General features: G+C 44.8%; 3 protein-coding genes and 1 long non-coding RNA gene across 5 annotated transcripts in view; 1 reads left to right on the forward strand and 3 right to left on the reverse strand.

Moving 5' to 3' along the window:
* LOC142989308 (cytoplasmic phosphatidylinositol transfer protein 1-like) overlaps positions 1-2061 on the reverse strand; it is a 32465-nt gene extending 30404 nt beyond the window's left edge. The window contains exon 1 of the mRNA XM_076138781.1: positions 1530-2061. Coding sequence (XP_075994896.1) covers positions 1530-1577 — 48 coding nt within the window. The 5' untranslated portion in view covers positions 1578-2061. The remainder of the gene's footprint in view (positions 1-1529) is intronic.
* A 2582-nt stretch (positions 2062-4643) lies between these two features.
* Positions 4644-11046, reverse strand: LOC142989330 (uncharacterized). Of its 2 annotated transcripts, XR_012960677.1 has the most exons (5): positions 10940-11046; positions 8581-8719; positions 7002-7107; positions 6772-6885; positions 4644-6268 (listed from the first exon to the last, which is right to left on the reverse strand). It is a non-coding gene; the product is annotated as an uncharacterized LOC142989330 (long non-coding RNA). The 2 variants fall into 2 exon arrangements; XR_012960676.1 differs by lacking the exon at positions 8581-8719 and having other exon boundaries at positions 10940-11010.
* LOC142989329 (dual specificity protein phosphatase 3-like) lies at positions 10426-13378 on the forward strand. Its single transcript, XM_076138804.1, has 3 exons — positions 10426-10745; positions 10949-11181; positions 11306-13378. The coding sequence occupies exons 1-3, from the start codon at positions 10624-10626 to the stop codon at positions 11512-11514; spliced, it is 564 nt and encodes a 187-aa protein (XP_075994919.1). The 5' UTR covers positions 10426-10623; the 3' UTR covers positions 11515-13378.
* Positions 13379-15019: 1641 nt separating this feature from the next.
* cacng1b (calcium channel, voltage-dependent, gamma subunit 1b) lies at positions 15020-22994 on the reverse strand. The gene is made up of 4 exons (XM_076138778.1): positions 22754-22994; positions 17241-17315; positions 16104-16241; positions 15020-15261 (listed from the first exon to the last, which is right to left on the reverse strand). The coding sequence occupies exons 1-4, from the start codon at positions 22992-22994 to the stop codon at positions 15020-15022; spliced, it is 696 nt and encodes a 231-aa protein (XP_075994893.1).
* Positions 22995-26067: the final 3073 nt, after the last annotated feature.

A 26067-nucleotide genomic window follows, 5' to 3' on the forward strand; every position in this document is an offset into this window, starting at 1 on the left:
CATCGCTTTCTCCGGGATTCCCTGGATAATGTGAGTTTCCTGGATTTAGTCTAGCATGTAAACAATCCCTAGTCACCTCTGAGCCTCCCCTTACACACACACACACACACACACACACACACACGCAGAATGCTACGACGGATTGGATTGGCTGTTCGAATACCCGATCATATGAGCTAAATGGCCAGTTTTAAAACGATTAAGACATACAATTTTTTTCCAGAATGGCCGCTGGAATTACAGTTTACAGGTTTTGATGTCAACCAGTTGGTTTTGTTGTTGTTGTTGTTGCTGTTGTTGTTGTTTTGCCCGCTCTTTGGCCCAATGAGAGTGAAGAACACAAAGACCCACTGAAGACCCAATCACAGTGCAGAGAGCATCCAGATAACAAGGGTGCATACAGACATCAGATGTTTGACGTGTCGGGGGTGCATGCCTCCCACTTTGAGAGCCACTGCGCTATGGCAACACACTTATTCTGAAGTGGGCTGGACCGTTTCCACTCGCATAAAGGATTAAATGGTGTGTAAAATCATGATTTTATAACACACAGAGTACAAAGTCGGTAAACACTTCCACTGGAACATCTGGTGTTTAGTTTCAGGGAACACTGGGATGAAGCATCTGCGCTTCCAGCAGGAGCACAAGCACCACCAGGCAAACGCTACAAACGCACTACACAATCTCTAGGCAACACACTGCCATTATCTGAAACAAGCACATTTAAACATGACACGCTATAAGTGTCTAGTTGTGCCATTACTGCTAAGCACTGAATATTCACCATCACATCACATCTGCAGCCTGGAAACACAGCGGCGTTCAGTCACTCATATTGTTTTTGTGTCATTGTGACCCGAAGGAAAGTTTAGCAGACAGAAATTCCTCTCTACCTCATCCTCTCCTTCACACACACACACACACGCACGCACACACACGCATGCACGCACACACACACACACACACACACACAGATGTTTACAAACAAGAGCAAAATGATGTAATCAATGTAATCCTCACTGCAGTTGCAATGAGAGTAAAAGTAGAGAAGTAAAGAAGGAGAGAGGAGTCATGTTGTGGCCTCTTGCTGTGTTGCTGTGAACGCATGCAGAGTCGTGTAACACAAAGCAATTCTCATCAGTCATCAGTGTCGGTGCTAATGCAAGGGATCAAATTAAAAAAGAGGATGATTTACTCTTCATCTGCAGGCTTCTATTGGACCCACGACAGCATTGCTGAATTGACAATAGCAGCGCCACCCAGCGGCATCTGCCAGACCGCACCCGCCTGATTGCTTGGTGCATTACTGAGCACTCTGCAACAAAGCTCTTAGTAAACTAGAGTCAAAAAAAAGAATAAAACGTGCAGAAACGGCGGAGACAATGGGTTTATTTATGGAACAAATCAGTAAAGAGGCGATCAACCTTCATCCTCATCAACCCCATTCACACTCATCATCCTCATCCTCATCAGGCAGCAGCAGCAGCAGTTGGGAAAATGGCAGGAAAAGCAAAGCAAACTTGACGTACCTCCTCCACGGTGAGGGGCATGCAGATGCGGTACTCCTTCATCAACATAGTCCCTGGCCTGCACACTGATGATGATGATGATGGTGGTGGTGGTGGTGAAACGCAGGAAGGAAGATGAAGGCTGCTGGAGTTCAGTCCGGGTGGCCCAGCTCGGTTCAGTCACTTAGCGCGAATCATTTAGTGACTTGAGTTCTTCAAGAATGCGGGAAATCCTCCCTCACTTTCTGCTGCAGGTTCGCCTCCCGTAACGGCTCCGCGGTGCCTACGTGAGTCCCCGCAAACACACACACACACACACGCGCACACACACACAGCAGGTACCAAGTCCTCCAAACGCTTTCAAAGCCCTTCTAAAAAGTCAGCAATTGTTCATTTTCCGCTGCGTAACGTTTAACACTGTTAGAACTTCGCGGGGTATAACGGGAAAGTTGCAACAAAGCCAATCTCCGGCGACTTCCTGGCAGATCAAACCCGTACGCCGTCTCTGTGTCTGTGACCGTGTTTGTGTGTGTGAGTGTGTGTACCACTGAGCACTGAGTTGTCTCCTTACAGCGCGTCGAGGGATGCGCAGCCGTGTGTGACTCCACTACGTCAAGAGCACCAAAAAGAAAGAGCTCTACCGGAAATAGAGTGATTTGACCCTTCCGATAAAACGGCTAAACAAACTTGTAAAATAAATATATGTCTTGTGCTTTATCACAATAACAATTTCTTTTATTCTACTATAATCCATTAGATAGCGGCGCCGCAACGTTCGAAAAGCTTTTATTTTTTCAAATAGAACCGGAAGTTTAGTGGTTTTACTCATATGTCACTTATGCACACATCTGTCATCCACACAGGCGCCTTCTGTGACTTTTAGTTGTAAAATCGGATGGATACGGCACAAGAACCTCCGCGAAAAGGATGTTTCAGCACAAATATCACTGGTATATGTGTGTTGTGATGAAAGGGAACAGAGTAGCGTTGCGTGACGAATGAATGGATGTCATGTCTTTACAAACAGTTAAAGGTAATGTCACGGTCAAGCAGTCTGATACATAAAGTTCTGGAACTGGGCAATGTGCTAGATTGGAAAGTTTTCTGCTTGAATACAAATGTTTTGCTGGACATTTTGATAAAAGAAAACCAATCCTCCTCCAGTTTGTGATAACACGTAACATAAAGCTTTTCTTCATATGTAGGCAGCTGAAATATTAACAATGAGTCTGATGAAGCAACCGAAAGGTTACAACTGTGTAATACACGTTGGGAAAGCACCGAATTCATGATTTTAAACGTTGAAATTGGCTCCTGTATCTAAATTACTGTTCTTGCCATACCGTTTTTCACCGGTAGATGTCAGTCATCACCTTTGTTTCAGTGCGCAGAGCTGTAGCGGCCTGTTAGTCTGAGAGCCTACGTGCAGATATTTAATCACATAGTATTTGATACAATTCTGATTTACTTCTGATTAAATGTTATTTCAATTCTCAACAAACTAGATTTTTCAAAATGTGTTCACGTCGTTAATTTGTTTGGCACAGCATGAACATACGTGATTACCATGACAACAACTGCAAAGTGTTGAGGATAAAAGCATGCAAATAGTATTTTCTTTTTCAAAGGTAGTCAACAAATAATTCATCATTAGTTATTATTTGTAAGGTTGGTTGTTATTGAGGATAAGCGGCTGTGGAGAATGAATGAATGAATGAAAATGCTCATAGTTTGAGTTGTTCAATAACTGCAGTTCCCAGGTCTCAAAGCAGGAGGGCGCAATATCCTCATATGTTATGTTTTAGGATTACATTTCCGAAGAAAGTGTACATCCCAACACACGTGAAGACACACACGTACACACACAAGTCATACTCATGTGCATTTGCAAGAAAGATGTAAGATCAAACTTGTGTGTATGCGTGTGTGCGAAAGCGTGTCATAATTTGGATTTGAGCACACACACACACACCCAACCACACAAACACACACAGTCACATCACAGCTTTCGTCTAAACACTTGGCACAGATTGGCTGTTGATGATGCACACTGTTGATGTTACAGTGTGAAATTTCTTAAATGTACTGCTCAGCTGAATCCATTATGTACACACACACACACACACACACACACACACACACACACACACACACACACACACACACACACACGGGGCAAACAAACAAACACACAAAATCATACAAACAAGTGGTTTTCTGAGATGGAGTTGCTATGAGACTAATTGGAACGAGACGGAAAATTATTTCACATTATGCAAGACTGTTTGTGTGTTTAACTGAAGAAAAAAGCAGCAGTTAGGCAGACACATACAAGATACACACACACACACACACACACACACACACACACACACACACACACACACACACACACACACACACACACGCGCGCACACACGCAGCGCACACACCAAACTGTTTATTCCAGCCGGTATCAGAGTGTCTGCAGAGGAGAAGCTGTTGCTAAGAGACCCCGCTTCCTCGCCTCTCGCATGCTCAACATCATTAACTGGCCTTTACCATCACTTCCTTAACCTCTCAGGCCAGCAGGTCCACTGTCTCCGGGGAGAAAGGTGTCTTTCTCTGCGGGCCTCCTCCAGATGCACAGTAATTAATAAAGGTTTGAAGGGAGGCATCACTCCGGGGGGCGGGGGGGAAGCAACAGCAGCTACACGATCATCACTTTGATTCTATTCCATCTAGGTGAATAGACTGAGAGAAGGCCCAGGGGTGAGGCGGTGGAAGTCTTCTACCTCTCATTTCTGTTTATCAAGTATATTTCTGGCCGGTCTGGCATTGTTTTCATTCTATTACCTGTTTGCTGTTTCGGAGGGTTCTGGATTGAACATCTTCATCCCAAAGGCCTCTTTCAGCCTCCTGGTAAACACGCCCGCCAGGTTCCTTTATTCTCTGCTAGATCGTCTCTGTGGTCTTGCATTGAGTTTGAGTTTGCCAGTGTGGTTCGTGTATTGCATCATTGAATTAAAGCTTTGGAGTCCAGAGTCCCGTGAGGAAAGCCTTGATTTACATAAACATTGACACAGATTTTTATGTGTTAAAAACCTTCACATCAGTGCAACAACATCTTTTATTTATTGATTGATTTCTACGCAACATAAACAGAACAAATTAGCAATGCTTGACTCACTGCAGGGCTTCACACAAAAGAGATACACGCTGCTTTTAAGAATACGAGAAATACACACACACACACATACACACACACACATACGCACGCCAACACCACCCCAGACTTCCGCTCCCTGATAAGCGCACACACTCTGGTAAGGTGTGGTGTCACATCGTTGCCTCGTCAGGTGCAAACTGGAGCTGAGAAATGACAGCGACACTAACAGCAATTTAAAGACAAAACACCTTTGGGGGGTTTTAAGAGGCGACAAAGTTTGTCGGCGGATAAATTACTGTCTGTCTGCGTTGAGATGCCGGGGCCATCAAAGCGGCGCTCTGCTGCTGCATCTGTTCCTTAAACCCCCAGGTCTCCTGCTGAGAGACGCTCACAGACTTGACTTTGACCTTGATTGGTCTTTGCAGATACATTCATTGTAATTAATATGGAGATTAAAGAACGTCTAATCAGATGTGCACAAGAGTCTGTTTATCCTGAATCTTTTAGCATGAAATCTCCATATATTGTTGAAGCAGCAGGGGAAGCGTTTGTGTAGTCCTGTGCATATTTACATTCAAAAGGAGCAACAACACAAAGAAAGTAAAAAGTGTTCCTGTCACATTTATATAAACAACAAAGCAGGAAGACTTTTCCTCGTCTACAGCCGCTCTCGTCCTTATCAATCATGCAGACGTAACCTTTCAGAGCAGTGATTGACGCTCAGTTGTTAAGACTGTTTCCATGGATACGCTGGGATCCAATTGCGTCCTCGGCCTTTTTTCTCTATTGTAGGTCTTCAACCCAAACATGCAGAACGGCGGCAGCATTACCATGAAGAAATGTGGCCAACCCCCTCCCCGGATCCAGGTGCTGCGTAATGTCTGCTTTTATCCGGGTAATTTCAAGACTTCTCATTTCCCAATCCAGCGGGTCAGACAGCCGTCCAGGTGTCGCACACATTTCACTCAGAGAAAAGATTGTCTCTTGCATAATGTATAATGAAATCTGAACTTATTGCCAGTGGAGAGATATGACTGCCAGAGAGGCGGCGTCTTCTTTCATCTCGGGGGCTCAGCTTGCATTTCTCCTTTAAGATTAAATGACAACCGTTCAATATCGCAGCTATTAGGGGGTGATGTGTGTGTACCTGTGTGTGTGTGTGTGTGTGTGAGCGTGTATGTGTGTATACTGCATATCATTTTTGCCTCGTCACACTGGCTGCAGTGGATTTCAGGCCTTTAGATCAACATCAAGCTGCTGCCTCCGTGTCACTATGGAGACACCGGTTGCTATACATCAGCCAATCATTGCGGAGTAGATGTTCAAAAGTTGGCATGTTAATGATGCTCAGGGTTGTTTGGAATGTGCTCAGGGTTTCTACGTCTCTGTCTGTGCCGTCTTCTGTCTCTGCCTGACAGTTGGATGTTTCCTTTGGAAGTTTTTCTTCCAAACTGTGATGGATGGAATTTCAGAGAAGTCGTTTGTTCAAATGGATATTAAAATGTATCCGAAGGTGGGAAGACAACACGGCTTGTCTTCCTCCTTCCGCTTGTCTCTGCGTCCTCCTGTCAGACTCTGCCGTCGTCCTGTCTTCGTGTCCACCCGGGAAGTTCTTAAAGACAAATGTGAGACATTGTCGTTATTAGATTAAATGCTGGATAAATCCCCAAACTCATTAACTTGAGGAGTATTGTGATCAAAAAGAATGAGGCTAACTTAGAAAAGTAATAAAATCAGTATTAAAAATGAGATAGATCACAATGAGAGAATCTGCTGCTCTTGAGGACCAAAAAATTTAGAATTGAGTGATTGCCGACGTGTGTCATCTTGGATATTATTAAATTAAGTGATTCTCAGGCTGTGAGTGTTAGAAGTCATAAAAAAAGGTGAAGTATTTCAAGAAAACTCATTTTTTTCCACTGTTATGCACTGCTGATCTTCCTGTGTGTGTGTGTGTGTGTGTGTGTGTGTGTGTGTGTGTGTGTGTAGAGGCCTCATGCTTCCCAGATTGCCTCTAAAATTAGATTTCTGAGCATGGAGTTGAGGAGGCAGGAGGGCGGCGTCAGTCTCCTCAGTGTAAACAGTTTGTTGTCTTTGATATCCAGACTCCCTCACCTGCATCAGGCCCGAAAGCGGCGGATTAATAATGTAGGCTGCTCGCTCCCCTGAGGGACGCAGCTGATAGGATGGAAATAAGCCTGTCGCTCAAGGGGCTCCGCCTCTGCTCAGCTGCTCCAATTAAGGCAGACACACACACACACACACACAGTGATCATAGATGCATGTCACATAGGGAAACAGTATTGCTAATATATTAAAGTGCTGACATTGCAATTTTTTAATACCTGTATTCAGTGGTTCTCAATCCTGGCAACACATGACAGCCTGTTTCCCACTTCTTCCTCATCTGATTGGCCGAACCAGGTGGCAGCTTGTACAAATGGCGTGGGGCTGTAAACAGTAAGGCCAGTTTGTAAAGACCAACCCGACTGTGGCAGCTAACATTTAAGGTTAAAGTGTGTTTCGTAGCAGAGTGCAAAGGAATCCAAAGACCAGAGACGATGACAGGATGACAGCTCGGGCGGCTGTAACACCTTGAAGTGGAAGCATCCAGATGGAACAAAGGCAAAATAAAGAGACGGGCACATGCTCGCAGGGCTGACGCACAAGCTCGATGCCACAAGGTAAAAATAAATCCCATCTCAGGGTTGATCATGGGTGGGTGGATTAACAGCACGGTCTCTGAGAATACTGAATGATTCTGCAGGTCACCATTTACATCCATTTACAAAGTTCTGCCCACGCCAGAAGTAATGTGACTGAAGTAAGATGGTGGAAACAGGATTCACAGCCACCAATTAATGATGAATGTCTCAAACTTGACCCGTTCTTTTTAATGTATAACCAAACTTTCACCACATTGTTTGACCTAAACTTGAGATCTGACTGTAGTCCTATTGTGAGCCTGCATGGATACCATGGAAACAAGCCATGTTGGGGGACACCCATCCGGATAATGAGGGATTGAAAAGGTTCCCCGTGTCCAGACGTAATTTCATAGCCCACAATCAATGAACCTGAAGTAAAAATGTATAGAAATAGAAATTAATAAACATTAATATAGGAATGTGTGCATATAAATATATTTTCTAACATTAAGCGGCCTTCAACTGAATCTAACCAGACAATGAGAATCAGCACCCTCTTGCTACCTTATAAGGAAACTGTCGTTCAGGTTTATTATAGTAAGAGGATAAAAGTAACAGTGATTACAATTTCAAAGAGGTTCAAACATTTTCAATACCGAAGAGATAAAAGCAACATCGTATATATGTAAATATAATATTCACATTCATATATTTCTTTTATTTGCACATTTGATGGATTCTGATATCATTGTCACATTGTTGGTGTGTGCTGGTTGTGTGTATCAGAGGAAGTGAAGGTGACGGCTGACGGAGGTGAAGGTCTGTCAGGCTGAATCACCGCCGAGCGTGGAGGGGCTGACAGTGTCAAGAGGCGGTAACACACTGTTCTTATAGCTGAGGGCACAGAGAGCAAGGTGTGTGTGTGTGTGTGTGTGTGTATGTGTGTGTGTGCAAGATCTGAGGCCAATACCTGTGTGCTTCTGTGTGTAGGTGGATTTGTGTGTCTTCATGAACAAATCTTTTTCACCTTTGCAACGACCACACAAAAACTAAAACAGCCAAATCCAGTAAAAACCCCTTTGCACCCAATAGAGTCTCTCTCTCTCTCTCTCTCTCTCTCTCTCTCTCTCTCTCCCTCTCTCTCTCTCTCCTTCTCTCTCTCTCTCTGCCTCACTGTCACCATGGTGACCACGAAGCTCTCCGCTAATGCATAAGCGTTTCCTGTACCTTACAATGTGGGAGATTAGAATTAAGATGGTGGAAACTTTGGCTGTACTTGTTTGCTTTACTCCCACGTCGCCTGTGAGTGAGTCACGCGCTGCAATGATGGAGATGAAGAGCCAGCGAGACAAAGCGCTTTTGCCGCCGCCGACACTGTCATTCATACAGCTGCAGCTTTCAGCTCCTTTAGGTTTCTGGAAATAAGAAAGAAAGGAAAGAAATTTGCAGCAGAGAAAAATAGCAGGTAGAAGAAATAAATAAAAGATTTCAAAAGCAAAAGAAGTGACCAGTATTTCTTGTGTCTGGCATCTAACAAACACACATTCTGATGTTTTTGCCTCCATGATTTTGTGAAGCGGGTGTCGTCATTCTCCTCTCAGCGTGTCTGTTCTGTTCTTACATAAGAGATAAACATAATGGCAACGCTCAAAACTATTTTCCACAATCAACCCGAACAGAATGACGCCCCCATGCTCATCAGTCTCCACAATTGTTTCCTGTGTGTGTGTGTGTGTGTGTGTGTATACCCGTGTGTGTGTGTGTATACGTGTGTGTGTTTGGTAATTATTGCCTGACCTTTTCTTCCGCCTCTCCCCCCGATTGATTGTGAAAACAGACTCAGATTAATAATTCACAAAAAAAGCAGTGGGAGTTTTGACTACTCTTGTTGCCCACGGCAGCATGTTGTGTGTGTGCATTTGTGTGTGTGTGTGTGTGTGTGTGTGTGTGTGTGTGTGTGTGTGTGTGTGTGTGTGTGTGTGTGTGCGCGTGTATGTGTGTGTGTATCTGTGTGTTTTTTCTGATGCTGGTGTGCATATTTTCCATCAAATCAAACGCTGTGGCGACAGGATTTGACTTCCATTCCCAGTCGGTGTTAGAGGGGACACACAGTACAGAGCGCCTGTACAGAGCCTGCAGGAGATGTTCTGACCCTCTATAAGACCAGAGGCTTCTTATAGAGCTGCTTCATTAATGCTTCATCCACCTGAAACATCCAACAACTGAGTCATATATTCTCACTGATTTAGTTTTTGTTTCCTTGTCTCATTTGCAGTTCTTTCACATCCAAATTGTGAGATCATTTAATTTTTCTGTGTACAAAAACAAGATAGAAAGCAGGTCTGTCCACCCATCTGACCCAGACCAGATCCAGGAGCAGGAACTTGCACTGAAAGATTCTCCTGTTAACCTGAAACATCCTATCAGCTGGCCCCATGCTGACCGATGGAGTCAGAGTGATACAGAGTGAATACTTCCTTATGCAAGTCTAGTTTGGTCTTGTAAATTAATTGAGGGCATAAATCAGCATATTTTGCAAATATTGTACAGGTTTGTTTCATGTTCATGGCAAGAATGTCAAGACTGTGACAAAGAAGCTAGAAGGACCTGGAGCAGGGGGGACAAACTCATTTGAGTTTTTTACTAAATGTACTGATTTCCTGGAAAATGACCTCTGAACTTGTTGTTGCTGTCATTATGTTGTAAGTTGGAGCATTTTTGGCCCGAAGGTCTGTGGATCTTTGAATGAACCCTTTTAGATCCATGAACACCTGTTGAAGCTAGAACTTTAGTTAGATACTAATATGATGACCTCTGATCTCTGACCTTTGCCCCTGAACCCTCTGTATGTTGCCATGGATCTCTATCCTATTGTAACTATGACCTTTAGTAGAAGAAGAACATAGATTAGGCAAGATTTAGCCTCCTTATAGCACAGTTCTATTAGTGAATCCACGTTGAGCTTTTATTGTGGAGGGCAGAACTCCTATCATGACAACATGGATCCATTCAAAGACCTACAGACCCGAACAGAAGCACAAACATCTACACAATGACACAACTTGCAGAGGAACAAACAGAGTTTCGTGGTAAAGGAAAAGGAAGTAAGCAGACACTTGTTTACTACATTCACAAGCCCCTCCCCCTTTCCCTTTCACACTCACACTCACATTCTCGCTCTGTCTCTCTCTCTGTCTCTCTCTCTGTCTCTTTCTCTCTCTTTCACTTTCTCTGTCTGTCTGTCTGTCTGTCTGTCTGTCTGTCTGTCTGTCTGTCTGTCCCTCACCCCCCCACCTCTCCCCCTTGAGTGTAAGCAGACATGTCAGGTTTGGAGGTGACCCTGGAGCAGCTGAACGATCTGCTCACAGATGAGAGTGGCCTTTTCGCTTGGCCGAGCCGTCTGCTGCATGAGGTTTACCCCAGGATCTTCGTGGGGAATGCGTGAGTGCTTTGTTTTTGTTTATATTTACTGCAGTAAACATGAAGTCATGTAACCCACGGCTACAGCTGAATCCTGGCTGAGCCCGAACCAAACCACACACCCCAACTAACCACTTCCCTTGGATTTGATGTTGTTGACTCTGAAAGATTCGATCACATATTTACAGTAACATAATTATAGAATAAACCCTCACCTGTTGCAGGTGTGCTGCGATGAACCTGGCGCTCCTGCAGCGTCTGGGAGTCACACACATCCTGAATGCTGCAGAGGGAAACTCCTTCATGCACGTCGACACCAACGCTGACTTCTACGTAGGCACAGGCGTGTTCTACCACGGCCTGCCCGCCAGCGACACCGACCACTTCGACCTCAGCGTTTACTTTGAAGAAGCTGCAGACTTTATCAAGAAGGCTCTGGAATACAAAAATGGAAGAGGTGAGATAGAATCGCCTTGTTTTCCATAAACGGAGCGTTACAAAACTTTTCAGGAATGCGGGTGACGTCACAGTTTCACTCAGCCGGCCCGGTTGTGATGTGGCGTTTCTCTCGACTCCTAAAGGGAAGGTGTTGGTTCACTGCAGGGAGGGATACAGCCGCTCGCCCACGCTCGTCATTGCTTACCTGATGCTTCACCAGCACATGGACGTCCACGCCGCTGTGGCCACCGTGCGGCAGGAAAGAGAGATAGGACCGAACGACGGCTTCCTGCGGCAGCTGTGCCAGCTCAACAACAGGCTGGAGGAAGAGAGACGCTTCCGGAACAAATGAGCTGGGAAAGCTGGGAATAACCTCCGAACGTCAGAAATACAAATACAAAAAACATTGAAGAAGGAAAGTAAAAAGGAGGAGGAGGAGAAGGTTAATTAATGAATTAATCAGCAGAGAATTCAATGGAATGGAGTTGATGGAGGTAATACTACTGTTAAGTGTAAAGTATTATGGGTGTTATCTTGGTTTTCACACGCCAATATGACTCCCAGCTTTATCACAACGTCTGTCCGGTGTGAGAACCCGGTGCCATTAGATCAGACATGGAACACTATAACCATGACCTCTACTCTTCATTTGTTAATTGAACAGACATCCGCCCAGTGGATGCACCTTAGTTAGAATGAAAGTATCCATGCAATTAATATATAAAGGACTTGAGGACATAATTGGAACGTATAGGAACCCAAGTGCAATCCACGTGACTAAAAGGGTTAAGGCAATAAAGAAGCGGTGTGCCTCCAGGTCAGAGTGCAGCCTGCAGCGTCGCATCAACACATGAAGCGCGTTTCTCTCTTGCGTCAGATTGTCTTATTACAGGTCTATCTCTTCACAACACTCACTGCCGATCCAAGTCATTAGAGAGCCGAGTGCCTGCTTGAGGAAGCACCGGAGCGGAACGATCAAGGGACTGAAGCTGGGGGACAATAGTCTGCTGGGGGGGGGAGGAAAATAGAGAGAAAATAAGGGAGAAAACCAGTTCCCGGTTTGATTCCCAACCTTGGCATAAATTGAGGTGTGTGTGTACTGAAAGGTTTATATTTGAATCTTGGAAATCACATCATTTGCTTAGATATTATTGATTATTAATATTATATCAGCAATGTGAATAATTCTCTGGTGAATGTCAGGGTTTATAACCAGTATTTGAGCTACATTTGACAGTAGCTTGCAGGCATATCAACATCCTTCATATTTACATAGCAAAGTTATTACAGTTCAATCAATTGTGGTCATTTTTCGTGCAGTTAACCAGTGAAACTTTAAACCATTTCAGGCAACACATGTAAAGGAGTGACCTTTAATTTCTAACAATAATAAATATAACAATAACTGAAAACAAGATACATAGTATATATTTACAGAAAACTAGTTACTGTAAGCAAACCCACCATAGCTCTCGTCAACAAGTAAACAAGAGGTTCAGTGTGACAAGTAAAACTCAATTAATGTATTTTATTACTTAATTATTAGAGTTGAGGCTTCCATCATCCACTTTGCTCATAACAACATATCAGAAATGTGCAAAGAAGCTTCATGAATGAGCATCAGAGATCAGGCACCAGCAAATATTGGCAGTAATCCCACAATGTCAGGTCACAGATGTTACACTGAGGGGAAATATCGGCGTTATGTAGAATAGAGCTGAAATGGTGACATCAGAAAGAACACCGAAGCTCTTTATTGGCCATTTTGCAAGCCAACTTTTATTTGAGTTCCTTTGAAAATAAACCATCATAGGCAAAACATAAACAAAGCATTTACAAATCTGAAGTAAAATACAAATCCGGTTTGTTGTTTACAGGGAATAGCGATGGATCTTGTTGTGAATGAAGCAGGTGTGTGGTGTGTGTGTGTGTGTGTGTTAAGGTTAAACATATCAGCTCTTCCTTCATTTAAGCTGTTAGTTCTCCTCTGCCATGATGAATGAGACGGCGTTAAGTGAAGCCAAGCAGAGGTATCTTTTGAATTTCCTGAATTGCAAACCTGCACAATGACCAAATGACTGCAAAGTTATGATGAATAAATATGTAAATGTTTGTCTCAGATGGATGTTTGAGCAGCTGAACGGCTCTGAGGCCAGAGGCAGCGCAGATGAACAACCAGTTAGAACACCACGGCTGTTTTAGCCTTCCAATACAAATCAACACAGTTACAAGAAAGATTAATTACGACTGCTATCCTGTGTAAACAAAGCAATTTACATTTTTGTGCATTTCTGTGATTGAACTGAAAAGGTCATCTGAGACTGAAAATACTTTAAAAATGTGGGAATGCTGTAAAAACTTCAAGCGTCAAACAATTTTACAATCAAGATGAAGGAGTCACGTGTGTCATTTATCCTAAACGTCTCCACAGCAGTGAGGTGTGGCTCCAGAAGAACAGTGAGCCACAGAATCTAACACAGTCTTACTAATACAAAATATCATCTAAAGATCCTCCATGACTTTTCATTATAAATGTAACAAATCATCTATTGTGTAGCTGCTCTGGTGTATTTAACTCTTTGCTTTAAGTGCCACTAAAAGCAGATTACTGTACATTTGCAGACACGTAAAAGCACAAAAAGCTCCAGCAAACATCACAAACTGGCTTTCACATAATGGATCCGCCTCCTGGTCTTAAATCAGCGACGGTCCTAAACATTGAAAATCAATAGCTGGTGTCAACAGGGGAGTCGTATCAGACAAGTGGAAGCTCTCTCTCCACGGTCGATGGCACAGATTGATCGGTGAAGAGAGAGGAAAACACTGCAGAGGGGCCGAGGCCCATTTGGACGATTCACTACTTCATTACGTTACAGTGCAGCGGCTCAGCCTTGTTATTCGCCTTCGTGCCCCCTGGTTTAGTCTCCTCCTCATCAGTTTGGTCTCATCGATTGTGTGTGTGTGTGTGTGTGTGTTTGATCTCATGTTGTGATCACAGATACGTACAGGCCAGGAGGGAAACAGAATCTGAACGTGATCTTCATCTCCTCTGTCAGATGATTAAAGAAACTCACCGACAACCAGAATCGATCTTACATCAAACATTCAGGCGCCCAATTATCAAATATATATACATTTTCAACTTCAGCTGTCAACTTTCCATGTCAAATAAAGTCAAAATGATGATGATGATGATGATGATGATGATGATGATGATGATGACATTCGTAGTCTTGACTTGCGCTTACACCTCAATTTAAAATCTGTCCTCTCTTTTATACTTGAACCTTTACTTTGCACAAACTTCCCTTTTATCTGCATAACATCTCTTCTGACTTCAGATGACATTTTAATGAAAGGTGAACATTCAGTCGTGCCGAAATGAAATGGATCCTACCAGAGCTTTTACACGTTTGAATACATTTTGCGAAACATCTTGTCTGCCTTGCAAGGTTAAGAGCAGATTGAGTTCCTAACACGACCGTCAGTGTTCCACCGGCTTAGCACAAACTGTGTTCAGGTACGAGAGGAAACTTCTAGATGGAGCTTAACAAATTGAATCTTTTGCCGTGTGTGAAACCGGAATGCAAAATATCACAAAAAGGGGAATTTGGTAGATTTTCATGATAAAAATTACAACATTCACGTTAAAACAGCATCTGCCATCACCCGGGTTACCGCGAGACGAGGAGGAAAAAGGTCTGGTTACCTGTTTCAAGTTTAAGAACTCTCTTGGCAGTAAATGCATCCAGTTTGTACATAATAAGCTAAAACATGCAAAACAACAGGCGCTTCTCTTTTAAACAGTCTTTTCATAAGCAGGTCCGGATGTGTGTGTGTATGTGTGTGTGATGAGTCTAGTCTATCGAGTCTAAGGTGTCTGGCTCGGCGTCCATGCAGGTCTCCCAGGGGTTGCGTGGTATGTGAGGCATGGAGATGAGGAGCAGCGCCGCCCCGCTGAGGATGAGGAGGGTGAAGGAGGCGCAGGCGCAGGTGAAGGACCAGGAGTAGTAGTATTCGATCCAGATGGTCTCGTCGCTGTCAATCATGCGCTTGACAGACTGGCGCATGACTTCCACCGAGATGATGGTGCAAAGGCCTGCGAATGGATGCAACACACGACGTCACAAAGGGTTAACTGCTGATGTGAGGACTGATGAGCTTCATCTGTGATCAAACCAAAACGCTTTCATTGTCGTGATCGCCATCGTTTCATTTAACCTTGCGCACCATATTGCACATCCTCCTCGCTGCCCCACCGACTCCAGGGACAGAACGTGAAGAAGACCTTGCTCACCTTCTTCTTCTTCTACACCTCCCTGTAATATCACATCTTCGTATTCTCCTCTCGCCTCTCTCTCTGAATCAATTCTCTCAAGGTTTCTTCCTCTTTGGCTCGTCTTCCTCCAGAGCTCGGACCGAGCCGGGACCTGTTTATGTGTGAGCCTGTAAAGCCCTTTGAGACCTCGTCTGCGATATTGGACTTCACAACTGACTTGACATGACATGTAACTGAATAGAACTAATACTCACCTCACACATGAACAAGTAGGAATAAAAAATGAATCCTATGAATGAGTCTTTCTACAGCATGAATAATAACACCTGCCAGTAGAAGATAGATGGATTTCACAGTGTAAATACTGTAAATAAGCAGATAGGATTCAGAGGTAAACAGATACAGGATTGTGGGTTTGTTTTGCACCTCTAACTCACACGTCTCCACATCCTTCACAGCTCATTTAACACGTCCTGTATATGTTTTTGAATTACCCAGAGCTACATTCAGAATACTGCAATCAGCGTGGTCAGATCTGTAAAAACCGAAGCTGCGCACGCTGTGTTCCTTCGTCGCGCGCTCGGCGGTGATTACACCTCGCTGTGTTGGAGCTGTGACAGGAAGTGCGGGGGCGTGGGATCCCTGACTGAGTCGTGTCTGACCTGCGAAGGCAAAGAACATCCCTGCAGGCCTGAGCAAGTAGTCGCGTCCCTTCCCGAAGGAGAAGACGACACAGACGGTCCCGAGAATCATGAAGAACAGGCTGAAGATGGCGATGGCCGCTGCTGAGATGTTGTACTCTGATGGGACGGACAGAGAGAGAGAGAGAGAGAGAGAGAGAGAGAGAGAGAGAGAGAGTGAGAGAGAGAGTGGGTAGGAACAGAAGGGTAGGTTTACATAATAATCACCTCAAAATGACAGTCAGGCGAGTTATGACACTCATAATTAGCCTTTAAATTAGCCTCACTTGGGAAAAACACAACTCATCTATCCAAAGTGGCAGTAATAGTGTTTAGCATGACGGCTAAGAGGCCACAGGCTCACAGTGAAGAGATTAGAACATTATCTCTCTCTGCTTTCCCCCTTGTGTGTTGGTCAGACAGAGATAATCTCGTTCTTTCTCTCCCTCTGTGATCAAAATGATCCTCCGAGCGCCAGATTCCACTCCAGCATCCCGACTGTGGAGCAACGCCGAGTGGAACACAACTCTCTCTCTCTCTCTCTCTCTCTCTCTCTCTTCCCACCCCCCTCTCAACCCCCCCTGTGGTGTGTGTGTCCGTGCATGTGTGCGTGTGTGTGTGTGTGTGTGTGGGTATGTATTTTGATGCCTTCCACGTATCTGCACGCTCTCGCCCATTGTGTCACATTTAATCACACAGATATGAGTCGTTCCAGTGATACTATCTCATTTTTCGAGGCATTCTGCTCTTTTTTATTCTGGTGTTCCATCCCATGTTGGCTTATTCTCAACAGACTGTGTTTGATTGGGTTTGATCAGGGGTTTCTTTCTTTTGATTGATTTGATTGATCTATTGCTCCACAGTTAGATTAGATGTTAGATCTCCATATTTTGTAGCCTGGACGTTCATTCCTGAAGGCCAAAATCAAATTTTTTGCGTTAAATGTGGTGCAGATTTAAATGTTGTGTCCTTTGTGTAGTTTAGTTAGGAAAGCTGAATGCTGCGTTACAAGATCAGTCCCTTGGAGTGTTAGATCCCCTTTAGAAACCTCCTCTCTGGGCGTTTGAAGTGAACTGTTGCCTGTTTCCTCTCAGGTTTAAAGGCTGAGGCTCCACCAACCTTTCTGGGTCTTGACTTCAAAAACTTCTGCCTCTTCGCCCGACGTGAAGTGTTTGAAGTAGGAGCAGTTTTTCGCTGCAGGGAAAGAAAGAAAATAGAGAGGCGGAGAGGAGGACGAGGCAGAGACACGGGGAGAGAGAGGGAAACACAGATTAAAAGGGCAGATCGCAGGTGGCTCACATGGAATCTGGAGCCTCCTGTCTGCACTACTGATGAGCACAGAGGTGGAATCTCTCATTAGAAAGTCACAACAACAACAACAACAACACACGCCTCTGAATCAAAGCTCTTAGAGGGGAAACTGTGTATCATGTACGTTTGTGTGACAGAGTTTCATGCTACTGACAGGGAACAGCAACTGCATTCTGTTCAGCTTTTAAATTATAACTGTAGAATATCCACTCAGACACTTTTGTGCAGTTTTAACTTTTTGGTTGTTTTTTGGTTGAATTCGGTCCTGTGAAATTCTCCCGCCCACACACACACACATACACACACACACACACACACACACACACTCACTCACACACACACACACACACTCACACACACACATAGTGTAGTTAAGAACAGCTATTTAATACTTGACCTGCCACCCTCCACACACTGTATCATGTCCCACTGAGCGTCCTCAGCTTATGGACACTTAGATTACATTAACAAATGACCAGGATCCCTCATCCCCCCGCCCCCCTAAACACTGGACAACACTGGACTCTGCTCCTTACATGAGTGCACTTTGTCAATATAAGCTCATATAGGAAAACGATTCCAAGGGGAAGTCATCCTGCACACATTCATCCATCTGATTACTATCTCTTAGGGCAGGTGGGCTGGGAGTGGAGAGGGTAGGGGGTGAGGGGTGTGGGGGTTGGGGGGGCACGCAAGGGCCCTAAGTGACCACCGCTCCTTTACTCCACTCACCATCCTTCCTCACTGAGATTAAACCCATAAAGCAGACAGGTCTCCTCTCTGTCCACACAGAGATAGACAACATTTGTATGTGTGTGTGTGTGTGTGTGTGTGTGCGTGTGTGTGCGTGTGTGTGTGTGTGTGTGTGTCTACCAGGCAACAGAGGAGCTGTTTGTTACTCAGGATGAGAAAGAATCACCAAAGAGGTAACCTAGCAACAGGCTGCTGCTGGTCTTGGCTAGTCCTATCTATTTACCCATGTAAAGGCATATCAAGAGGGTGCTGTGTGTGTGTGTCTCTGTGTGTGTGTGTGTGTGTGTGTGTGTGTTAGGAGAAAGGGTCATGGCAAAGATGGGCGCTGTAAATATATGACTTTCATTAGTCTGCCCTCATTAGCCGTCCTCACCTCAGGGGTTGAGATAATATGTGTTTATGTTGAACTGTAAGATTCACCGGCGTCTCTGTGAAGACGAGACGCAAACACGAGACAGGAAGACCTTTCATTTACACACAGAGAGCGTCAGGTTTAGGGCTGAGGTGAGGCTAATTAAGAAGTATAATCAGAACGCAGCGTACGGAAATGAGGTCTGAACTAGAGGCGGCTTCTCACAGGCTGAGTGATTGAGCTAATTTTGCTGTCACATTTTAATAAGCCAAACGTTTTATAAAAACTATGACAAGGCCTCTATTATCACTTCCAACACTGGGATGTTGAATGTGGTGCAGACATTTCTTTTTAAATCTGAGGGGATTCTGTCATTGTGGCAATTATTATAATTTCAAATTTGGCTTTAACTGCAATCTTTTGTTTAAAACAGTTTAACCTTTCACATCTGACAGCCATAAATGATCTGTAAGTGATTTATCAACCATTGTCAAAGCAGTTAGTTATTAAAAAAAACAACCCACATCATTTGTTGGTCAGACCCATAAGCTGGTTTGCATTATGGGATGTTGTTGTTGTTGTGATGTTGTTCTCAGGAATAACAATTGTAAAGCACAATTAGGCTCCAAAATAACAATGAAAGAGCAAATTTCTCTGCTTTATTTGCGTGCTGAAGTGTGAGGCAGCGTTCACATTTCAGTCTTTTATTTCTTCCTATTCAATGGTGTAGATATCTTCCTTTTTCAGTCAAGTTCTGTGTGTCGCTGCCACCTGACACGCTGCAGCAGCTGGCGGGAGTTTAATACAAGTTTCTCTCTGAAGGATACACATCGTCTGTTCTGCATGGCTGAACACTAACATCAGTTCATTGAGACGCTCTTTGCCTGAGGAGAGAAGATCAGAAGCGCTCGCAGGACGGAGAATTAAGCAGATTTGGTTCCAGACAGGAGTCATTTCACTTCAAATTCAGTTTTTGTCCTTTTAACTCCTTTTATTTATCCTATAAATGGTGGACAACAGACAGCGCTTACAGTGCTAAGAGCAATTCCACCTTTATTCTCAGATCTTGACAAATATCTGAACCCATTATTCACCCGGTAGGTAATGCGAATACCTTCTGTTCTTTGCTGTAATGTGCCGCCTTCTTTATCCGGACACACACACACACACACACACAGAATGACCGACTACTTCTGGGTCAATGTGAGCGGGCCCGGTGATATTTTCAATGGCTCGTCCACCAGGAGCTTCCATAACTGGGACAGAGCCTGATATGCTGCCTGCGTGTGTGTGTGTGAGTGTGTGAGTGTGTGTGTGTGTGTGTGTGTGTGTGTGTGTGTGTCATCACCGCTGCTCCCACAAATAGCAGCGCTCCATCTCTGCATAAGTGACAGTTAACTGTGAATATTTATGCCCTTTTATGTTTTTTTTTTTGTATTTACACAATGACTAATGCTACATCCATATCATGGACCTTTAAGTTGTTTTTGTGAGTTTGAAATGGACTACACCTCCACAGTTGTAGGCCACATGTTGACATGATGACACGCTGCAGCCGGAGAGCCCACTGAGGGAAAACTGAGGCTGAAGGTGACACCGGCACTTTGGAGGGTAAGAATCGGGGGCAGCAGAGGAAGAGGAGTTTTGAAGGTGTGTGTGTGTGTGTGTGTATGTGTGTGTGTGTGTGTGTGTGTGTGTGCATGTGTGTGTGTGTGTGTGTGCGCGAAGGGCTTTTCTCTTTCCATTGTGTATCAACGATAAACTGGAGAATCAAGGGGAGCGCACAACCATTTGCAAACTCTGAAACATCTTTCATAATGAACTTCTTCTCCCTGGCTTCAACCTGCACACATGTACAAGAACACACACACACATACAAACACGCACGCGCACACATGCACACAAAAGCCTCGTATGTTCCCTTTATTTCCCAGCCGAGTAGCGTGATGTGAGCCGTCCGGGGTTTGTTTGATTTTTACAGCACTCAAGGTAACATGCATGATTCATACAAAGCTAATTTCAAAAGTCATCTGGCGTTGGCCTCTCTGTTGTTGTTATGCAAATCCTCTTTCACAGAAGGGACGGGATTGAATCTGTACGACAAACCTTTTGACAATGAACTCCCCCTCTGTTAGAAAAAATGCAAATGTGTGTTATTAAGTCCAATCACCGCTGCGTGCTTGGGTATTCTGCTCATCAGGGATGTAATCTGTTACTCTGCACTCTGCAGCCACTCTGGGCTTTTCCACGAGCACTCTGTGCTACACGCATAACACATGATAATGGGACGCAGGCAAAGTAGAGCAGACACGGTGTTGTTAGTCAGTAAGTCGATCAATCAGACTCTAAATGCAGTGATCAGTTTGTAGAGTGGAACCTTCAAAAAGCCGATAAGTGATCGAAAGACAAGGAAGGCAAGGATACAACTAAACCCTGAAGCCTGACTTGTGTTTATCTCTGGGCTGTATAAAAAGCTAAGTATGTGTGTGTAAGTGAGTAAATGAAAGAAACTAGAGGCCATTTTCAGACACATTGCATCTTACAGCATGAGCCACAGACTGATTAGATATGTGGAGGCTATGAGTCGCTCAGCTCCACCTTCATCATGACCAAGTGATGGAGACAGGAACCCTTGAACTGCAGACGGGGCTGCTCAGTGAACTTAACGGAGAAGCAGAGGATGTGACAGGAAGCTGTCTCACTGTCTATCTCCCTTATTTTCTCTATAGGCCTTCTGACAAGACGATTCCCCCTCCGCGCAGCTAGCCTCCATCCTTTCTCCTTCTCCGCCTTCTTCCCTCCTCCCGAGCCTCTCAGGTGAAGTCTAACTCACCAGACGGAGAGGAAAGCCACACTTCATTACGGCCGAACGCTGATCCACAGCCGCCGGAGCCCGAGGCAAAGTCGATGTCAGAGTGGGAGAGAGATCTCTGTGTTAAGCTGCCAGGCACGCACACCAGACGCAGCTTAGCTAACACTTGCTCTGCTCAAAGACAAACTTCCATACTTTTTGGAATCTTTGGAAAGACGTATTACATGACATCACATCCTTGCCTTCACCGCTGAGGCTAAGATGCTCCCTTAGCTTCGGATTCAGCCGGTTCATAAGCCCTGCTAGCCTGTCTCACTGCTGACATTTAGCATGAAATCGCCTCTCTAATTTGAGCTGTTGCTTCTTCTCACATCACATACTGAATCTCTTAGTGCTCGCACTTTGGGAAAGATGGGGTCAAAGTTGAATTTCATCCCACTTTGAGTACAGAAGCGGAGAAGCAGAGGCGGATGCAACACTTGAACAGGTAAGACAGGGCGGGGGGAAGTGCCAGGAAACGGGAGGAAGAGTAGCAAACCAGGCTGAGAGGTGAAAGGATCGCATTTGTCATTTCCCACCGAGACGCCACGAGTCAAAATAGAACAGGTTCATGTTTTTTTCATGTTAACCGGGCAGCATGGCAGCAGTAGCGCTGCGTTACACACTCCACCTCAGCCGTTTCAGTGTTTCCGAGCGCTTAATTGGCAGTGTGTTCACAGACTCCCCCTGTGGAAGATAACAATGGTTCAGGGAACTGTTAAAGCTTCAGTCCAAACACACTCTCGTATCTCTGTTTGTGTGTTTGTGTGTCATGCCAAATTGTATGTGTGAGAGGGGAGCTAGACAAACACACAAACACACACACACACACACACACACACACACACACACACACAGCTACCACAACGCTGACCGAGACTGCTCACACTTGTTACTCTCACTCTGCCTGCTGTTATCGTGCAGACACATATTGAGGCTGACACACACACACACACACACACACACACACACACACACACACACACACACACACTCCTCGCCCTCAGATTGTAACCTCTCCTCTCATTCACTTTCCCACAAATACAAAATCTGTCCAAGTGATTTTACAAGTGTAACATTTGACAGATTTGACGCCAAAATCTCTCTTGTTTGTGGTACGAATGCAAAAATTGTGTAATGAAAACATTCTAACATTCATTGTAATAGAGACTCAAGCAGTTATAAAAGATAAAGATAAACCCGTTGGACAATATCACACTCTGCTTTTGTGTCCAAGTTTGTTTGCCAGACGGACAGTTGCGCCAACAAAAGTAAGAAGCAGTGAAAACAGCACCTTCATCACATCATCATCAACTATAAAGGGGCTTCAAACCCTAAACACCAGCAGAGGAATGAGCTGCGTACCTCCAGGTAAGCTGATGGGGCCGCAGCCTTTGCCCTGAGGGTCCTCTTTCACGATGTAGATGGTCTTCTTGCAGAGCCTCCAGAGGCCGAAGTGCGCCGCCTCGCAGGTGGCGTTGAGCTTCTCCACGCGGGGGCTCAGCACGGCCCAGTGGTCCGTCACCACCGCCGCCAGCATGGACGACATGCCCACCACGATCACCACAGACGTGATCTTGACCTTGGTCACCTGCTCCTCGAACATGGTGCGGTTGTAGCGCGCGTGTGAGGTGAAATCTTCCTGTGTGTGTGTGTGCGTGCGTGCGTGCGTGCGTGTGTGTGTGTCCTGTGATTCCCTGTCTCGTCTCCAGCTCTGATGTCCTCTCCTGCCTCCTGCTCTACTCTCCACGGCTCTTTCCCTCTGCCTTGTGCCTGGTGGTCGGTAGAAAAGGGGGCCAGATAACAGTGCCCTACTTTCTACCACTCTCCTCTCTCTTCCTCTCTCTCCCCGCTCGCTTTTAGCAAGCTGAGGCCGTTCAGCTCGCAGGGAAATGTTTACATTCTCGCGATCATTCTGATGTTGACATAATTTGGGTACAGCTCAAACTCCTTCCTGGAGCTTTATAAGGATTTTCGGCATTCCGACTGTGCACCGGGAACGGCAACACAAAAAGCAACGTAAGAAAAGTCTGACAGGGTTTAGACAAGGCTGCCATGATGTCATCACATATCAATCATGTATCTGGAACATTCTACACATCATACTTTCACTGTAAGAAAAACGGTGAAATTAACAGTGAAATTATGAAAAAAATGTTAAAAACTGTTATCTGTTTTGGTCTGAGTTTGAATTTTACAGTCAAATCCCGGTGTTGTTGTTGTGGTTATATTTACTGTAATTCACTGTAATCAAATGACTTCAATTATTCTAATTTTGCACCATAATTTGCTCTTTTACTTTCACAACACATTTTTCACGGTCACATTCTGGTATCAGTAATTTGACAGGATTTGTTTTTCTTTTTTACAGTGCAGTCCAATCTGTTTCCAGCTCACACGTCTCAGGCGTGGTGTCACTCCAGGCGGGGGGGGGGATGATTTCCTTTATTAGTTGTAGTCTGAAGGAGCTGATCCACTTATTCAGCCAATCAGAGCTCAGAGATTTGATGGACCTGATCCAGATCTGGAGAAAGAGATGTCGGGCCTCTAACCCTCCAGACTAAATGAACTTTGTCGCTCAGATGCGGTTGAAGGATCTGCTAAAAACCCAACAACAACACATCACGTGGTTTGAGGAAATGGTGGAAATGGAAAATCCTGACAGACAAACATCTCAGAGGCACTATCAACCTCAAAGCCATGAAATAGTGGAGTGCATAGACGCACTTTTTTATAAACGCCGTGCCCCACTTTCAACAGGACTCTGGCCCATTTGCAGCCATTTAATGCGAGAGCAGAGGGAGAGTCAGAACGGGGAAAGGTGCAATACTGAATCTAGTTGTGTGTGTGTGTGTGTGCATATTAGTGTGTTAGTGTGTGTGTGTCTTAGAGGAGGAAATAAGCACATTCAACTTTCATGCTTATCAGTGGTTTTACGACTCAATTAGCCTCCAGAGACGGAATGTAAATTGATACTTCTCCACATGTAATATGTGTCGAGTGTGTGTGAGTGTGTGAGGAAAGGAACGGAGGTGAGAGGCAGTCGTGTTTATTATCACGTTCCAAATGGATGCCTCTTCTCCCGGAGGACTCTGTCATTTTGCCGAGGCTGGGAGAGCGATCGCTTGTTTCAAAGTGTGTAATGATAGTGTCTTATAGCAAAACCCCCGTCTTCCCTTGTGACCTTCTGACCTGCCGTCTTCTCTCTCTCCGTCTCTTTGTGGCTGTGGAGGGACCAGAGATGCCACAGCTGCTGCGGCGTTTCCGAGCAACGACCAACGGCGTGGAAAATTGCGGTAAATAAAATACATCGCGAAGGGTATTGATGGAATCGTGCAAGGAAAAGCGTTCGTTAACCTGAGGAGGCCACTGAGGGACACACGGAACTGTAGTCAACATCGCCGACAACATCTCTGACAAGCTCTGGGAGCGGACGGACGAAATCAAACCTATCAAATCTCAGGATCGGCGTGTCTAGACTCAGCAGTGATTAACTTCATCCACGGCTGCCAGCGTCTCCCGTTGAATTTTGGCTCGGCGGAAAACAACCTTAATTGGCGGCTAATTTTACCCGTAGCAGAATAGATCGCCGAGCCTTCAGAGGGACCCGACTGTATTCCTCTGCTAATGACGGGCAACATTACTCAAGCCGAATTAGATTAGCCGTGCCTCAAGGCCATTTCTATGAGGGTCATGTTCATATTCGTCTCTAACGCTGCGGGATCGGTGTTTCTCCTCCACACCAGCGTCCTCACACACACAACCTGTTATGGCGAAAGATTTCGGCTATCCGTCGATGCGGGACAGCGAATTACGACATAACCAGCGCAGATTGAAGAGAGATTGTATTAGGTGTAGGTGTTAAACTGCAAAGTCAGATATTCATGTCAAGGGTTAATTTCCCTGCTCGATAAAGAGCCTTGATTCCTCTCTTACTGTAATGTAATCACACCAGCATAATCAGACGCATTAGAGAGTATGAATAGGATGTAAGGCCCGTCGTCCCTCAGTGTGCAGAGGGTGTGTGCCAAAGTGCTGTGTACTTCAGAGTGGGTAGTCTGTTTGAGTGGAACCTTTGAAGAGGCTTTGGAAAGCAGAGTTAATGGAAAAACAAGTCAATAGTGTGAGAAACCCTCCTGGGGACAGTTTGGAGACATTTTCTGTCCTTCAGAACTTTACTTAGTCCTTGATCCACTTCCTTAGCTTGTTATATTTATGTTATTTACGTCGGAGGCATGTTATTTACTCCAAAATGTCAAACTTACCGTGCACTCCATCAGTCTGACAGCGTTTCATTAGCTTTCACTTTACTTGACGTTGCTCGGAAAAAACAAACTCTGCGCCGTTATTCCGAGATCTTACATCACATCTATGTTGTAAAAATATATTGAGAAAGGTCGTCATGGCAACAGATGAGGCGGCGGTTTTCTTGCGACGCCGCATCACGCATCATCTCGCACGGTTCTACCAGCAGACCAGTGAGTAGACAGACTTGCTCTTCACGTCAGCTGCTTGGTCTTTGCCAAACAATGGGGAGACTTGGGAGGTTAAAGTGATTCAGTGTCACGAAGACAAAAGTGACATTCAGGAGAAGGTCAAACTCAGAAATATGAATGAAGCGGTACAATCAGAGCCGCACAGCTGAGACGGTTGCACTTAAATGGTTGTGTATGGCAACA

This window comes from Genypterus blacodes, unplaced genomic scaffold, assembly GCF_046128005.1.
Source record: "Genypterus blacodes isolate CSIRO-AG114 ecotype Tasmania unplaced genomic scaffold, CSIRO-AGI_Gbla_v1 ptg000401l_1, whole genome shotgun sequence".
In the NCBI taxonomy this organism is placed as follows: Eukaryota; Metazoa; Chordata; class Actinopteri; order Ophidiiformes; family Ophidiidae; genus Genypterus; species Genypterus blacodes.